At 41.9% G+C, this 18,362-nt stretch overlaps 1 protein-coding gene across 1 annotated transcript in view; it reads left to right on the top strand.

The window, feature by feature from the left end:
• The first annotated feature begins 5,833 nt into the window (after positions 1-5,833).
• Msh2 (mutS homolog 2) overlaps positions 5,834-18,362 on the top strand; it is a 53,968-nt gene continuing 41,439 nt past the window's right edge. The window contains exons 1-6 of the mRNA XM_048352976.1: positions 5,834-6,118; positions 9,354-9,508; positions 12,131-12,409; positions 14,796-14,942; positions 15,400-15,549; positions 16,016-16,149. Of these exons, the coding sequence (XP_048208933.1) occupies positions 5,908-6,118; positions 9,354-9,508; positions 12,131-12,409; positions 14,796-14,942; positions 15,400-15,549; positions 16,016-16,149 (1,076 nt within the window). The 5' untranslated portion in view covers positions 5,834-5,907. The remainder of the gene's footprint in view (positions 6,119-9,353; positions 9,509-12,130; positions 12,410-14,795; positions 14,943-15,399; positions 15,550-16,015; positions 16,150-18,362) is intronic.

Raw genomic sequence — 18,362 nt, 5'->3', positions numbered from 1 at the left:
AGGTGTGGCTAAAATGGTAGAGGGCCAGCTTTGAGTGACAAAGCCAAGCTAGAGAGTTAGACCCCAAGTTCAAGTTCCAGTACCAGCACAAAAAAATTTTTTGAGTGGAGTGACTCAAGTGGTAGGGCATCTGCCTAGCAAGGATAAGGACCTGAGTTCAAACCCCAGTAAGGCTGCCAAAACAAAGGCTTTGAGGGGAATAGGGCATCTCAGTGTAAGACTAGATTCTTAGCATGGAGGAGGCCCTGGGTTCAATCCCTAGCACCAAGAAATTAAAATTTTTTGAATGCTAACCACAATCAGTTTTACATGAGTACTTATATGTATATAAAGCATACAAAACTTCTCTACATGAAAGTTGAATATTATGAATTAGCCTAAGATTCTGTTTTAGACAAAAACAGATGTTTTGGCACATATATCTAAGGCAGAATTGATGGAGTATGTTGTGAACTATTGTTTGAACACAACATCGGTATCTTATATAATGAACCACAAATGCCTTTTTCCTCTCAGTTATATAGCTAAGTTCTATGAAGTTAAAAGTATCTGGAAGTGGGGCTGGGGATATGGCCTAGTGGCAAGAGTGCCTGCCTCATATACATGAGGCCCTGGGTTCGATTCCCCAGCACCACATATACAGAAAATGGCCAGAAGGGGCGCTGTGACTCAAGTGGCAGAGTGCTAGCCTTGAGCAAAAAGAAGCCAGGGACAGTGCTCAGGCCCTGAGTCCAAGCCCCAGGACTGGCCAAAAAAAAAAAAAACAAAAAAAAAAAAGTATCTGGAAGTATTTTGGTCTTTTTCTTTTGGTACTAGGGACCAAACACCAGGCTTTACACATGCTAAACTAATGATAAAACTTGAGTACGTCCCCAGTCTGCTTTTGAAAGTAACACCTTGAAAAAAAACCACTGTTAGGCAGAATTCCAAGGTATCCCCAAGAGTAGTCAAGGATGGGTTTTTGCATTTTTTAAATGGTGGGAAAAGAATCTATAAAGATTTTTTTTTTTGGTGCCAGTCCTGAGGGTGAAACTCAGGTTGGGCACTGTCCCTGAGCTTTTTTTCTCAAAGCTAGTGTTCTACCACTTGAGCCATAGCTCTACTTAGGTCTTTTTTAGTAGTTAATTTTGTCAGAGTCTCATGGACTTTCCTGCCCCAGCTGGATTTGAACCAAGATTCTCAGAGCTCAGCCTCCTGAGTGGTTAGGATTACAGGTGTGAGCCACCAGCACTTTGCAAAAGGTTGTTTCTTCACAGGTGAAAATTATACAAAATATAAATTTCATTGGCCATAAGTTTTGGAGCATAGTTACACTCCTTCATTTACATATCTAGTTGTTTGGCCATACCACGCCAGACTTGAATAGTTTTTTTTTTGGCCAGTCCTGGGGCTTGGACTCGGGGCCTGAGCACTGTCCCTGGCTTCTTTTTGCTCAAGGCTAGCACTCTGCCACCTGAGTCACAGCACCACTTCTGGCCATTTTCTATATATGTGGTGCTGGGGAATTGAACCCAGGGCCTCATGTATACGGGGCAAGCACTCTTGCCACTAGGCCATATCCCCAGCCCCCAGACTTGAATAGTTTTATACTCAGTGTTTTTTTCCTGCTGGTCCCAGGGCTTGAACTTAGGGTCTGGGTGCTGTCCCTAAGCCTCTGTGCTCAATACTAGTGATCTACTACTTGAGCCACAAGGTTACTTTCGGGTTTTTCTGAGTAGTTTATTGGAGGTAAGTCTTATGGACTTTCTTGCCTGGTCAGGCTTTGAACTGTGATGCTCAGATCTCAGCGTCCTGAGTGGCTAGGATTATAGGTGTGAGCCACGGGCACCTGGCTGTACTCAGCTTTTAATGTCTGGTCCTTTACGGGAAGTTTGCCTATCCCTGGTCTAGAGCACTGGGCAAGATATTCACAGGGAGTTATCTCAGCAGCACCAAAGGCACTTAGTGGAAGTACCCCAGCAGGTATGTGGGGCAAGGGAGAGACAGGTTCCCTAGGGAAGGTGCTGTTGTCTGCGGCAGATGCTGTAAAAGTCACCCATACTGCAAGACCCAGAAGATGGGCAGCTCTAGACACCAGAACTGAAAACAACCCTTTCCTCTTGCAGTGCCTCTCCAGTGCCCTCTGCTGACAGCATGAGATCCACTTTTTCCTAGCAGGTGGAAAAGAGACAATTAACTGGCACATTATTTTACCATTGCCTTCTTGTCTCTGTCCTATCTTTTTCTTCTTTTTTGGTAGTATTGGGGCTTGAAATTAGATGCTTGGCACTGTCAGGCTCAAGGCTAGCACTCCTCTACTTAAGCCCAAGTTCCACCTTCAGCATTTTGGTGATAAGTCTCATGGACTTTCCTGACTGGGGTGGCTCTGTACCACAATTCTCATATCTCAGCCTCTTGAGTATCTAGGATTACAGGGATCAGTCACTAGTGCCTGGATCTCATCTCTTTTCTGAAGCTCCATTTCTGGTTTTCTGGTGGCTAATTGGAGATGAGTCTCACTGATTTTCCTGCCTGGGCTGGCTTTGAACTGTGATCCACAGACCTCAGCCTCCTGAGTAGCTAAGTTTGTAGGTATGAGCCACCAGCATCTGGCTCTGAAGCTATTCTTGCTAAAAGCTACTTGAGCCAACAGTGAATTACTAAATTGATAATGAATTCTTTGCAGCCTACCACTGTTATAACTGCCCTAGTATTGTGTACATGTTATCTTTCTTTGTCTTTCTTGGTTTATTTTTGTTTCTTGCCAACTCTGAAATACTGATGTTTCCAGGCTTTGTTCCTCCCTCTATTTTTCTTCCTAGAACATTTTATCCATTTCCTTGCTCTACCTTAGTTACCATGTAGGCTTAAATAAGTATTATCTCCATTTCTCTCATTCTGTGTTTTGAATGGTGTTTCTCATAACTAGCCTTCAAAGACCTCATTGTCTTTCTCCACAACATTTACTATTTCTTCCTCTGTGTGTGTCTTCAGTGCTGGTGACTGAACCCAGGGCTTCTGTATGTTAGGTACCAGTGCTCTACCATGGAGCCACATCTGCCCTATTTCATCCTTGTATTCTTAATCAGTTAATGGCATTACTGTGAACTAAGTTCTAAATCCTTTATCCCTCCCCTCTACCAGTCTCTGTGATTCTCCTTCATAAATAAGTATTCCTTCAGTCTTTCCTTTTTTTCTTTTTGTCCCTGGTACTAGAACTTGAAATTAAGGTCTCCAGCTTGCTGGCTTACTTGCACATGGCTGGAGTGCTACCACTTGAGCCTAACCTCCAGCCTAACTTTTTGCTGGTTAGTTGAAAATGGAATCTCCTGGACTTTTCTTCCTGGGCTGGCTTCAAACTTTGATCCTCCAAAGCTCAGCCTCCTGAGTAGGTTGATGACAGGCACGATCTATCAGCACCCTTATGTGATGTGGGAGGACAGGATACCTATAAGCTAGTCTTCTCAGGGGCATTACCTGAAAATGGTTGGCTCTAGGGTGGCTGTTAGATGGCAAAACAAAAACAAAATCTCTAACTTGATTAAAATCCTATGTGCATTGTGCAATGCTGTTGGCAGTTGTCAAAACTGGGAAGATATAAAAATAATGAAAAGAGAGGCAGTACCTAAATGCCCAGAAAAGACACAAATACCTCCCCTTCCCCATTAACTTGTTCTCCCTTATTTCTCTTAAGGTCTATAATGTCCTAATCCAAAATGGGTTAAGAAGCTGACTTGGAGGTTTGTTCCTACTTCTAGTCTTGGCAGAGAGTTGAAGTCTTCTTCATTTAAGTGTTCTGTGTTGTTGGTTCCACAATTCTGAGAAGGATCTAGTTTGGTGTCAGAAACTGAAAGAACTTTTTATAAGCATTTCTCAGTAATAGTTAATGTGTGGCATATGTTAGGAAAAAAAGATACTGTTTAAAAACAACCTCTCAGATGAAATGAATAAAATCACAAGTTCTAAACTGGTCTCTATAGGGTCCAAATACTCCTCTTTTCAGACACTTCATAGGGAAAAAAAAAGTTAGGGACATTCTTATCAGTCTGGACAAAATAGTGTCTGGAATCATAAGCTGTCATCTGAGTCTGGTTAAAGATCATTGTTCTCTAGCAAAAGTAATAGCCAACTAGACAAAATTTCTGGACTTTATGCCTAATAAAGTTTACCAGAAATGGTAATATCCTCAAGTAGTTACTTGGTAACCAGTAAGTGTTGATGACTATTAACCAATTTTAATATACTACAAATAAATATATGAATTAATAAACCATAGATACAACATAGATACAAAAGCATACTGAGGTTTGAACTCAGGGTCTGAGTTTTTGCCTTTTTTTTTTGGCCAGTCCTGGGCCTTGGACTCAGGGCCTGAGCACTGTCCCTGGCTTCTTTTTGCTCAAGGCTAGCACTCTACCACTAGAGCCACTTCTGGCTTTTTTCTATACATGTGGTATGGGGAATTGAACCCAGGGCTTCATGTATAGGAGGCAAGCACTCTTGCCACTAGGCCATATTCCCAGCCCAAGTTTTTGCCTTAATAGCTAATGCTGTACCACTTGAGCCACACAGCACCACTTGTAGCTTTGTGGTAGTTAAATGGAGATCAGAGTCCCATGGGCTTTCCTGTCCAGGCTGGCTTCCAATGGCAATCCTCAAATTTCAACCCCCTGAGTAGCTAAGATTACAAGCATGAGCCACTTAGGCCTAACTATCCACTTTAGTTTTTCCAGGTATTTATTAAGAAAGATAGATTCCTAAAACAAAAGGCAAGTATTGTAATAAAGATCACAAAAAAACGATAGGACCTCAAAAGAAAACTCAACTATGAATCCTGCCAGAAGACTTTCCTGAAAAGACATTCTTCCAACTGGGGAACTGAAGACTTAGAATTTGCTCTCTTAGGTCAGGGGAGGACCCATTTCAGGGCCCAAGGTCAAAAGCAGCAAGGGGAGGGAAGTTTCTGGCCCTAGATCCTTGGGGAGCAGAGGGAGTGCTGCCACAGGCAGAGAACTCATGGGGAGGGTGGTCCTTCTCTACTTCTCCAAAGCATTTGAATTTTAGTACAGGACTGTGGTTTCTAAGTCCAACCTGCTGTCGGAAATCCTTGGGAAGTTCTTTATAAAGGTTGGAGGACCCCTCCTCCAGAAATTACAATGCCTTCTTTCCTCCCTCCCGCCATTATTTTTGTGTCTGGTGGGACCTGAATCCAGGGTATCCCAGAGTAAGCCAACCCCACAATCAAGGGTGAAAGAAAGAAGAGATTTGGCTAGCAGGGAGGCTGGTGGGGAATAAACCTGAAATCTTGGGTGATGGAAGTTTGCTTAAAAAGGAAAAGAAGGGGCTGGGATGTAGCTCAGTGAAAAAGCACTTGCCTAGCAAGTGCAACGTCCTGGGTTTGATTCCCCAGTACCAAAAAAGAAAAGACAAAAAAAAAAAAAAAAAGGAAAAGAAAGGCAGTTGGAAACAAGCACAGGGTTAAAAAAAAAAAAGACAAGCGTGCGGAGCTGTTCGTTTTCAAGATTGAGATTTCATTCTCTTGAATTCCACGCACTTAATCTCCATACTAGCAGGGAACGCCCCACCCGCCTCCGCCTACCCAGCCGATGTTCCTCCTCCGAGATTCCACCCGCATTAAACCCTCATCTTTTTTTAGGGAGGAGCGTCTCGGGTCCGGCGCGCGGCCGAGCCGCACGCAAGCGCAGTAGAGAAGAAAAGATCTGCAGCGTGCGCGGGACGCTAGGCCGCGTCCGCTTATGATTGGCTGCTGCTGAGGACTCCCGCCCACCGATCCGCAGCACTGGATGCGGATTGGGTATGTTCGCAGAGGCTCGACGCAGCCAAAGGACGACGGAGGGGAGGCGGGAAACGGCGTAGTGGCAACCGGGCCGCGCGCTTCTCTCTACCCAGCTGCGGAGAGGTTCCGAAATGGCGGTGCAGCCGAAGGAGACGCTCCAGCTGGAGGGTGCGGCCGAGGTCGGCTTCGTGCGCTTCTTCGAAGGCATGCCCGAGAAGCCGACCACCACGGTGCGTCTCTTCGACCGGGGCGACTTCTACACGGCGCACGGCGAAGACGCGCTGCTGGCGGCCCGCGAGGTGTTCAAGACCCAAGGGGTCATCAAGTACCTGGGTCCGGCAGGTGAGGGCGGGGGACGGCGTGGCTCGGGAGGATGGGAGGCCCGGGCCTTGCGGGGGTTCCGGCGCGGAGGACGGCCGTGCGCGCCCAGGCCCGGGGGTGAGCGGACGTTGGTGCCGGGGGTAATTAACCCGTGAGTCCCCCGCATCCGAACTCGCCCCAGCGCGCAGAACCTTTCCTGGAGCCTCGTTTATATTACGTCGTTGGGTCTCTCTCAACTTCTGACCATGTCAGAGGGCTCGCCTTGGCCCTGTGGATCGACATTACTAACCCTCTCACATCTGTTTTGATGTTGGGGTTTAAAATTATTATTTTGTTTTGTTTTTGAGACATGGGTCTCAGCCTCCTGCTCCCGGGGATTAGGATTGCAAGTGTGCGCCACTACGCCCGACTTTTCTAAAACCCCCAGTACCTGGCACAATTGAATGGCGGCGGGGAATTCTAAATAATTCTCAAAGAGAATAAATTTGTGCCAAGTTGATAGACCTTTCAGGTGGAGGCAGGTAGCTTTCTCTTCAGGTCCCCTGTTTCACACCAGCGCAATCTGACTTTTGTCTAGTTTTAACTTCAAGCCGATAGGTTCGCTTTGCAGGGATATAGAGTAAGTGCAGAAGCAGCGAGTGTGACTTAAAATGCGCTGACAGTCTAGAGAGTCACAAACTTTATAGAGAAAGTATCTTTGGAGTACAATGTTTATGTGTTTTGTTGTTAAATGTTGATTTTTTTGTGCTGGTACTGGAGCTTGAACCCAGGGCTAGGGCCTTAGCCTTCCCCCCCCCTCAACGCTGGTGCTCTATCGCTAAAGCTACAGCTCCACTTCTGTTTGTTTGGAGGTTAATTGGTGATAAGAGTCGCAAGGATTTACTTGTCCGGGCTGGCTTCCAGCCCTGATTCTAAGATCTCAGTCTTCTGAGTAATTCTCTTTGTGTCACAAAGACTACATTCCATACAGTCTCTCTTGAAGCATTTGCCATCTGGTCAGATCTGTTGTCCTTACCTTTGGCCTGTGCTGTTCATTTTTACCTGCTAGGCCTGTCTATCATAGTTTGCCAGTTCTGCATAAAATTATAAGCAATGTTATAAAGCAGGAAGAAAGGCCTACATACAAATCATTTGGTACATGATGGACAGCTATGTTTCTCCTCTGCTGACCAGGCTGTTTGCTTGTATTGATAATATTGTGTAGCTGTATTGATATGAGTGCCCAAATGGCCTTGACAGGAAAAGTGTTCCCTACTCTTAGACTAATCTGGAGATTGATGGTTTTCACAAGTTTCAGTTTGTTGGTTGACAGGGGAGATTTGTTAGTACTTCTAATTATTTGTTACTGGAAATAGCCATTTCCCAAATGTTGTGTACAAATCTTAGGTCATTTAATCTTAATGATTGTATTTCATATTTGTATGTGGCATGACTATTGTTAAATTTAGATTAAATCTTTTATATAAAAGATTCAGAAATTCTCAGAATAACCTACAAACACACACATACACACACAAGCACGCGGCTCCACTATCAGGCACGTACAACTGTGCCAAACTATCAGTGAAGATTTGTGTGTGTGTGTGTGTGTTTCAGTACTAGGGCTTGAACTCAGGATTTCATTGCTCTTGCTCTACGTTTTCCTTTACATGTGGCACAATACCAATTGAGCCCTGCCTCCCAGTTCTAGCCTTTTGCTGGTTAATTGTAGGTAGAGGCTCTTGGATTTGTCTGCTTGTGCTAGCTTTGAATATGATCTATAAATCTTAGCCTCCTTAGGCTTGATGTAAGTCACTGGCGCCCACCTGAACTTTGAATTTTGAACTATAGAATGGATAGGGTCTAATTTTGTGTGTGTTGCTGAAGCTTGAACCCAAGACCACATGCTGCACAAGTGCTCTAATATTGAGCTACATAAACTAGCCCTGAATAATTTAAGGACCTTTTTGAGAAGGGGTATTTTATGCAAATATATTATGCAGGCAATTTAGCTTGTTTGTTTTTGCCATACTGAGTTTGAATGCCAGGGCCTCACTAGCAGAAGCCTTACCATTTGGATGAACCATGTGCCCAAGCCTTTTGTTTTGTTTCATTTTTTCAGATAGAATCCTTTGCTGAATTTGCCATGGCAGGCTGGCCTGAAACTATGATCCTCCCAACTTAGCCTTCCAAATAGGTGGAACCACAGACGTGAGCCATCAGGCCTGCCTGGAGTTTAGGGTCTCACCGTGTAGCATAAGCTGGCCTGGTCTTTACTATATGGCCCTCCTGGTGTAGCCTCAGAGTACCACCACCATACCCAGTTCTGTTTTGAAATGAGGTCTTCCTGTGTTGCCTGGGCTGGTCTTGAATTCCTGGTCTCAAAGCTATCCTTCTATCTCAGCTTCTCAAATAGGTGGACATAGAGGTTCATGCCACTCTGCACAGCTTTAGTTTTTATTATTAAAATTTAAGTATCAAGTCCAGGGTTGTGTTAGGCAACTACCACTAACTGATACCCCAGCTTTGTAGTTTTTATATTTTACTTGTGAAAAGCAAATTCTTTTTTTTTTTGGCCAGTCTTGGATCTTGAACTCAGGGCCTGAGCACAGTCCCTGGCTTCTTTTTGCTCAAGGCTAGCACTCTGCCACTTGAGACGCAGCGCCACTTCTGGCTTTTTCTATATATGTGGTGCTGGGGAATCGAACCAGGGCTTCATGTATATGAGTCAAGCACTCTTGCCACTAGGCCATATTCCCAGCCCGTGAAAGGCAAATTCTAAGGACAAGTTAAGATTAGCTCTTTGTGTGTCTACTCATTCTATTTATTATCTTTTTTTTGCCAGTCCTGGGCCTTGGACCCAGGGCCTGAGCACTGTCCCTGGCTTCTTTTTGCCCAAGGCTAGCACTCTGCCACTTGAGCCACAGTGCTACTTCTGGCCGTTTTCTGTATATGTGGTACTGGGGAATCGAACCCAGAGCTTCATGTATACAAGGCAAGCACTCTTGCCACTAGATCATATTCCCAGTTCTCTATTTATTATCTTTTCCAGCATTTTTTTATGTTGACAGGTAGGTTTCCCAGGGTCAGGTGCTTTGTCTGTTCACCATTTTGTATTGTTCATCTGCCATAGTCTCTGGAACATCAAGTAAATACTTGATAACATGTTTTTTTTATAATGATTGAAGTCTTGAGAGAGAACATTAGGTTGGGAAGATTGTGTTAGGTACTTAAATATTTATTACTTCAAAATCTCATCTATAACATTTATTTTTAGGAGCAAAGACTCTGCAGAGTGTTGTGCTTAGTAAAATGAACTTTGAGTCTTTTGTAAAAGATCTTCTTCTGGTTCGTCAGTATAGAGTTGAAGTTTTTAAGAACAGAGCTGGGAATAAAGCATCCAAGGAGAACGATTGGTATTTGGCATTTAAGGTAATTATCTTGCTCTTTTTTCCTTTGTGGGATGGTGATGATTCTGGGTGGAATAGCTACACCATTGAGTCATACCTTTGCTTTTCTTTGGCTAGTCCTAGAGCTTGAACTCAAGGCCTGGGCACTGTCTTGAGCTTCTTTTTGCTCAAGGCTAGTACACTACTATTGAGCCACAGCGCCACTTCCGGCTTTGTTTGTTTATGTGGTATTGAGGAATGAAATCTAGGGCTTCATGCATGCTAGGTAAGCATTCTACCACTAAGCCACATTCCCAGCCCCCATATCTTTCCTTTTTAATTCAATTTTTTTTTTTTAACCAGTCTTGAACTAAAGGTTTGGGCTCTGTCCCTGAGCCTCTCTCTGCTCACAGCTAGTACTCTACCACTTGAGTCACAGCACCACTTCTGGCTTTTTCTGAGTAGTTTATTGGATATGAGTTTCATGGACTTTACTGCCTGTGCTGGCTTTGAACTGTGATCCACAGATCTCAGCCTCCTAAGTAGGATTACAGGTGCCCAACTAATTATTACTATTTTTTTAAGAGTAGAAAAATATTCACCTATTATTTTATTATTTTCTTAACATGTTATAATACTAAGATGCTTTGAGAAATTCTGATTTGATTATTTGTTTTGTTTGCTCGATTTTTTTTTTTTTTTTTTTGGCCAGTCCTGGGCCTTGGACTCAGGGCCTGAGCACTGTCCCTGGCTTCCTTTTGCTCAAGGCTAGCACTCTGACACTTGAGCCACAGCGCCACTTCTGGCCGTTTTCTGTATATGTGGTGCTGGGGAATTGAACCCAGGGCCTCATGTATATGAGGCAAGCACTCTTGCCACTAGGCCATATCCCCAGCACATGCTTGATTATTTTTTTAAGTTACAGCTTAGTAGCAGTTTAAAAAATCAGTTTGTCACTGTCCCTAAAACATAATTGCATACAAAGTGAAATACTATTACTAAAGAAAGGGTTTGATTTTTGTTATTGTTTATTTTATTTTTTTCCCCTTGAAACATGATCTCCATGGCTTGGAAATTTAGAGTTCTCTTCCCTAAGAAATGCCTATATTGGTAGCAAATTATTAGCTGTGAATTGGATTGCAGTGTAGTGTCTCTCACTGTCAGTGTAACTTGGCACTGTTTAGTTAATTGGTACAGTCATAAAGGGAGATTTCTAGCCTTTCTGAAATATTGAAAATAGATCATGGATCTTTTTTTGTGTGTGTGCCAGTACTTGGGCTTAAACTCAGTGCCTAGGTGCTTTCCTTTAGCTTTTTTTTACTCAAGGCAGGCATTCTACTACTTGAGCCACAGTTCCACTGCCAGCTTTTTGCTGGATAGTTGAAGATAAAGAGTGTCACAGATTTTCCTGCCTGGGCTGGCTTTGGACCATGATTCTCAGATTTTGCCTGTAACTAGGACTACAGGTATAAGCCACCAGCACCCAGCATGATCATGGGCCCTTTATTTGGAAGTTATTGATCTAGAACAAACTCTGCATTTATAAATATATTGATTTCGAGAGGAGACTTTCCAAGGTCAATATTTAGACTCCTCTGCTATAATAGGTAGCTGCTATAATTAAAAAAATTAGTGATATGTGTAATTAATAGGTAGTATGGCAGGATGTAGAAATGTAAGCAGAGCATTAAAAGATGACCAGTTTTGGTACTGATTTTGTATGTCTAAACCCAGTTGCCAAATTTAAAAACAAAGTCACTTTTCTCTTTCCCCTTTCCCTTTTTAACTTTCTTACTCTTGTTCTTCTCTTTTCTCTATTTTCCTTTGCATCTTTCTCTTTTCTCCTTTTCTCTGTTCTCTTTTCTGCTTTTCTTTCTAACTTTTTCTCAGACATGCTGCATAGTCTAGGCTTTTCTCAAGGATTTTTTTCTAGGATTATAGGCATGTGCTATCATGCCCAGCATTTGAAAAATAACTTATTTATTTTGTGTTAATTAATTAATTTTTATTGTTATTGTAAAGGTGATGTACAGAGGGGTTACTGTTTCATAAGTCAGGTAATTAGTGTATTTCTTTTTGGACAATGTTATCCCTTCCTTCACTCTCTCCCAGTTTTTTCCTGTCCCTACCCACAAGCTGTATAGTTCATTTTCAACATAGTATCTAGTGAGTACCACTGATACATTTATTCACCTTTTGTCCCTCCATTTCTTACCCCTCTTACCCTCCCAAAGATAGATAAACAAGACAAAAACAAAAGAAAAACAATAACAAAGAAAAAAACCTCTGGTTTCCATATCTTGATCTTCATTTTATTAAATGTTATATGATTGGAGGCATTGCTCCTTTTTTGAAACAGGGTTGAGTTAGTAACCCAGGCTGGCCTCAAACTTGAGATATTCCTGCTTCATCCTCCCAAGTATGGGAATTGCAGGTATATACCATTACCCTGACATTCAAATAACTTTTGTCTTTAGAAATGCCCAGTTGTTGGGAAAATAATTGGGAAAGGAGGAAGAGAGTACAGCAAACATGATAACAATTGGGACATCTGGTATCTGGCAGGGTTTTCATAAGATACTTTAAAGATTGGATGATTGGTGTTTAATACATTTTACAAATCTGTTCAGTGGCTAATTTTTTTTTTTTTTTAATTTTTGCTTAGGCTTCTCCGGGCAATCTGTCCCAGTTTGAAGATATTCTCTTTGGTACCAGTGACATGTCAACTTCCATAGGTGTTATGGGTGTTAAAATATCCACAGTTGATGGTCAAAGACAGGTTGGAGTTGGGTATGTTGATTCTCTACAAAGGAAGCTAGGAATATGTGAGTTTCCTGATAATGATCAGCTCTCCAATCTTGAGGCTCTTCTGATTCAGATTGGACCAAAAGAATGTGTTTTACCAGGAGGAGAGACTGCTGGAGACATGGGGAAACTGAGACAGGTAAGGGAATCAAGTTTAATAATGGTGAATTTTGTTTATGGGAAAAATAATTAAAAGGTTAATTTAAAATCTAATTAAATTAATATTTTGTTTTGAGGTAGACCTTGATGTTTATCTTTGAAAGAAAATTGGTGTGTGTAAGAGGATGTCAGAACAAGCTGTAAGACTTTTTCTACCTTTATTTTTTTCTTCTTTCCCTTTCTCCTTCTTGCCATCCTCCATTCCAAAAGGACTATTATCACAGCAAACATGATTAGCTTGATTTATCAGACAGGGTAACATGTAGTTCTTCAGAATTTTTTTCCTGGGAGAGAGCGAAGGGGTGGCATTGGTGGTGCTAAAAATCTAACCTAAGCCCTAGAGCACATTAAGCAGATACTCTTTAACAAATATATACTTTTATTGTTTTTATGGTGCAAAGGGGTTATCATTTCATGTCAGATAATAAGTACATTTCTTTTTTGAACAGTGTCAGCCCTTGGCTGTCCTCCAGTTCCTCCTCCCATCCCTGCCCATAAGTTATGTAGTTCATTTTCTGCATAGTGTATACTGCATGGCATGATTGCTATTCATCATTAGTTTTCTAGCTTACTCTTCCTCTCTCCCTTTCTGTGGCTGGCTCCCTTTGTCGTCTGAAAAAAAAACCCAAAGCAAGAAGAAACACTACCACTACCAACACAAACAAACCCATGTTTCCATTTCCTGGAATTTGTTTCCATAAATAGTATTTTAAATGTTCAGAGAACTTACACCTTTAGGTTCCTCCTCTAAGAGTGTCCTCCTTTGCTCTGTGTGTGTGCGTGTGTGTGTGTGTGTGTGTGTGTGTGTGTGAATGCCTAGAGTCCTGTATAGGTTATCCTATCCAGTTATATTTTAGATTTAGCTTCCACATACGAGACAACATGTGTTGTTTGTCCCTCTGAGTTTGGCTTACCTCAGCATGATTTGTGGTAGGTCTATCCATTTCCCTTCAAATGACATAATCTTTATAATGAATGAGTAAAAGTTATGTTGTGTGTTTATATACCACATTTTATTGATCCACTCATCTGTTAATAGGGCATCTGGGGTATTTGCATGACTTGGCTATTGTGAGTAGTGCAGCAATGAACAGGGATGTGCAAATGTTCTTTTGGGGGGGGGGCAGTCCTGGGGCTTGGACTCAGGGCCTGAGCACTGTCCCTGGCTTCTTTTTGCTCAAGGCTAGCACTCTGCCTCTTGAGCCACAGTGCCACTTCTGGCCATTTTCTGTATATGTGGTGCTGGGGAATCGAACCCAGGGCCTCATGTATATGAGGCAGGCACTCTTGCCACTAGGCCATATCCCCAGCCCCCCCTTTTTTTACCCCCCCCCTTTTTTTTAATCAGTCATGGGGCTTGAACTCAGGGCCTGGGCTATGTCTCTGAGCTCTTTTGCTCAAGGCTCTACCACTTTGAAGTGGAGCTACAATGCCACTTCCAGTTTTTGAGTGGTTAACTGGAGATAAAAGTTTCACATACTTTTCTGCCCGGCTGGCTTCAGAATCAAGATCCTCAGATCTCAGTCTCTGGAATAGCTAGGATTATAGACGTGAGCCCCTAGTGCGCCCAGCATAAATGTCTTTATGTATTCTGGTTTGTAATGATCTGAGTAGATTCCCAAGAGTGGATAGGAACATTTCTATGTTTCGTTTTTTGAGGAACTGCCAAACTGCCTTCTTGAGTGATTGTACTAGTTTATATTCCCAACAGTGCAAAAGGGTTCCATTCCCTTATGCTCTGCCAGCATTTGTTATTCAAATTCCTTTTAAAATTTTTATTTATTTATTTATTTTTTTGGCCAGTCCTGGGCTTTGGACTCAGGGCCTGAGCACTGTCCCTGGCTGCTTTTTGCTCAAGGCTAGCACTCTGCCACTTGAGCCACAGCACCACTTCTGGCCATTTTCTGTATATGTGCTGCTGGGAAATCGAACCCAGGGCCTCATGTATACGAGGCAAGCACTCTTGCCACTAGGCCATATCCCCAGCCCCTCAAGGATTCTTTTCTTTTTGTGGGGTATTTTTGGCATAGATATGGCCTACAGCATGTTTTTGTTGTTGTTGTTTTGGTACTGGGGCTTGAACTCAAGGCTTCATTCTCTCCATTGTTTTTAAAATTTAGGGCTGGTGCTTTACCATTTGAATCATACCTCTGCTTCAGCAAATTTCCACAGAAATACTCTGTTAACTCTGTTAAATACTCTGTTATAGAATTTAGAATATGTTAAGTAATGTTGCCAGTATCTTTCACATTGCATAATAATTTGATGTGGATTAATTGTTAAAGTTATTGTCATATTATTTCTCAATGTTACAACTTTTCTAATTGCTTTTCTCCCAGTATTTAAAATAATTTCCTGTAAAATAGGTTATTCAGAGAGGACGAATTCTGATCACAGAAAGAAAAAGAGCTGATTTTTCCACAAAAGACATTTGCCAAGACCTGAACCGGTTATTGAAAAGCAAAAAGGGAGAACAGATGAATAGTTCTGTCTTGCCAGAAATGGAGAATCAGGTATATTAATTGCAAATGCAGGTATCTGTCTATATTACACTGTTACTGGGTCTTGAACTCAGGGTCTGGGCACTGTCCCTTAGCTTTTTCTGCTCAAGACTGTTTCTACCACTTGAGACAGCTCTACTTTGCGCCTTTTGGCAGTTAATTGAAGATAAGAATCTCACAAATTTTTCTTACCTGGGCTATCTTTGAACTGTAATCCTCAGATGTCAGCCCCTGAGTAGCTAGAATTACAGGCATGAGCTGGCTATGTTTGCGTTTTTAGTTTCCTTTAAAAAAATAATTTTATCAAAAAAAAATAATAATTTTATCGTGAAGGTGATGTACAGATACATTTTTTGTCGAACAGTGTTACTCTCTCCCTTATTTTTCCACTTTCCCTTCCCCTGCATTTTTAATTTCTAAAAACTAGTTTTGGTGATGCAGAAACCTTATTTTATATTCTTAATTTTAGATTGCAATTTCATCATTGTCTGCAGTAATCAAGTTTTTAGAGCTTTTATCTGATGATTCAAATTTTGGACAGTTTGAACTGACTACTTTTGACTTCAGCCAATACATGAAGTTGGATATTGCAGCAGTTAGAGCCCTTAACCTTTTCCAGGTAAAACATACACTGATTAAAAAGTAGAGTTAAAATGAGTGATGAATGAAATGAAAATGGATAAATAAAATATTTCCTTTGACAAATACTGTAAGCATTTATTGAGGACTTAAATATCTAAAGTAAAGTTGAATTGCTGTATTTTATTCTTCTAGTTCCAGCCTATATACATAGTATTTGTTTTAGCTTTCTTGCTAGTTAGTTATATTAACATCAGTTCTTTAAAGTTACATTCTGACAAGTTATATATCTAAACCTATTGTAATTATAAAGTTGTTTTGTCATAGAAAAAAGTGAATAGTTGAGAATATAGATTAACAGGGTCAAAGTTGATGTTAGAGGAATTTTTGTGGAAATTTCCTCTATTTAAAGACTATTATGTGACCGTGTTCCTCAAATTATTTACTTTTCATGGCATAGTAAGATTTTTACTGATGAGTGCCATCTTTTGTTTTTTGTTTATTAGGGTTCTGTGGAGGATACAACAGGCTCTCAGTCTTTGGCTGCATTGCTGAATAAATGCAAAACCCCTCAAGGACAAAGACTAGTTAACCAGTGGATTAAGCAGCCTCTCATGGATAAGAACAGAATAGAGGAGAGGTATGACATGTAGTGTGTGCTTTTGTTAGCTTTAATTAACTTGCAGTTACTCCTGTATTTTCCTCAATAATCCTACTAGTTACTAACCTTCCGTACACCAAGAGTAACCATTTTCTGAACTCTGGGAGGTGGGTAGGGGGCTTGTTTCTGCCTGTTTTATGTAAATGGAATTGTTTTATACAGTGTACTTTTAAGACAGTTTGTTCTTTAAACAGTTATGATGCTAATATAGTAGTGCACCCTATCTTTCCCACACTTACTATTATAAGCATTTTTTATTTTAGCTTATTTTGTCTTCATATATAGAATTTTATTTAGTTAATTGATTCTTTTGAGATAGGCCTTGCTAGGTAGCCCAAGCTGACCTTGAACTCAAAATCCTTCTGCTTCATACTTGAGTATTGGGACTTGAAGTGTTGTACCCACCATTCCTGGCCATATGTAACCATTTAAAATACATTCATGTTCATTTCATCACTAGATGCACTTTTTTTTTTTTTTTTTTTTTTGTTGGTCATGGGGCTTGAACTCTGGGCCTGGGCTCTGTCCCTGAGCTCTTCATCTTAAGGCTAGCACTCTACCACTTCAACCACAGCGCCACTTCTGGTTTTCTGGTGGTTAATTGGAGATAAATGTTTCATGGACTTTACTGCCCAGGCTACCTTTGAACCTCGATCCTCAGATCTCAGCCTTCTGAGTAGCTACAGGTATGAGTAGTACAGGTGTGAGCCACTGGCGCCCGGCTTTAGATGCACTTTTATTTACCTTTTTCACCACTTGATCCGTGTCTCCAGCTTTTTCTGGTTAGTGGAGATGGAGTCTCTCAGAATCTCTATCCTTGGAATCTCAACCTCATGAGTAGCTAGAATTATAGGCATGAGCCACTTGCACCCAGCTTAAAATTGTGATTTAAAAGTGGCATTATCAGCCAGAAGTAGTGCTGTGGCTCAAGAGGTAGAGTGCTAGCCTTGAGCAAAAAGGTCAGGGACAGTTCCCAGGCCCTGAGCTCAAACCCCAGGACTGGCAAAAAAAAAAAAAAAATGGCAGTATCAGAAAAATAGCAGAGCAGCTTATTTGTCTTTTCTTCCTTGTTTTAGCCAGAAACAAACTGACACTAATTATCTCTGAAGTGGTCTGAAACTAGCAGTTTATTAGGCTTTTCATTGTATGTGTTCCCAGCTCATCAGGATTCAAAGGTGGGATTATAGTTGTCCAGGGCTGGGCCTGGGCAGAAAGCGCACAGTCCTATTTAAAAAGTAATATTAAAAAAAAAAAGTTGCTGGTTGTGCCTGTAATCCTAGCTTTTCAGGAGGCTTAGGTCTCTGCATTCAGGTTCAAACTAGCCCAGATGGGAAAGTCTAGGAGAGAGTTACCCACCAAAAAGCCAGAAGTGGAGTTGTGAATCAAGTGGTGGTAGAGTGCTAGCTTTGAGCTAAAAAGCTCAAGGACAGTGCCAGGCCCTAAATTCAGAACACCCCCCTCCCCCTCCTGCACGTGCATGCACACTGGGTCATGCCTGTAATCATATAGTACAGAGACTGAGATCTGAGGATCAAAGTATGAAACCAGGGGACGGGGACACACACACACACACACACACACACACACACACGCACACGCACACACACGTACTTCTGGCTCATGCATGTATTTGTAGCTACTCAGGAGTCTGAGATCTGAGGATCAAGATATGAAGCCAGCCTATTTAGGAATGTTTGTGAGACTCTGATCTCCAGTAAACTACTCAGTAAAAGCTGGAAGTGACACTGTGCCTCAAGTGGTAGAGTGCTAACCTTGAGCGAAAGAAGCTCAGAAACAGTGCTCAGGCCCTAAGGTCAAGCCCCAGGACAGGCACAGTAAATGAATGAATGAGTGAATGAATGAATGGAAAAAGGACTGGCTCAAGTGCAAGAGTGCCAGTACCCCTAAAAATGAATAAAAGAAAACCCAGCCTTGTGCTGGTGGCTTATGCCTGTAATCCTAGCTACTCAGGAGGCCAAGATCTGAGGATTGCCATTCAAAGCCAGGCCAGACAGAAAAGTCTGTAAAATTCTTACCTCCAATTAACCATTCAAAAGCAGAGAAGTGGTGCTGAGCTCTGGCTCAAAGTGGTCAAGCATTAGCCTTGAGCAAAAGAACTCTGGGACAAGCACCCGGGCCCTGGGTTCGAGCCCTACAACCAACCAACAAAACCCCAAAAACCGAAATGAAAA

This window comes from Perognathus longimembris, chromosome 8, assembly GCF_023159225.1.
Source record: "Perognathus longimembris pacificus isolate PPM17 chromosome 8, ASM2315922v1, whole genome shotgun sequence".
Lineage (NCBI taxonomy): Eukaryota > Metazoa > Chordata > Mammalia > Rodentia > Heteromyidae > Perognathus > Perognathus longimembris.
The sequence above is the reverse complement of the archived record's forward strand: the minus strand, read 5'-3'. Positions and strand labels throughout refer to the sequence as shown.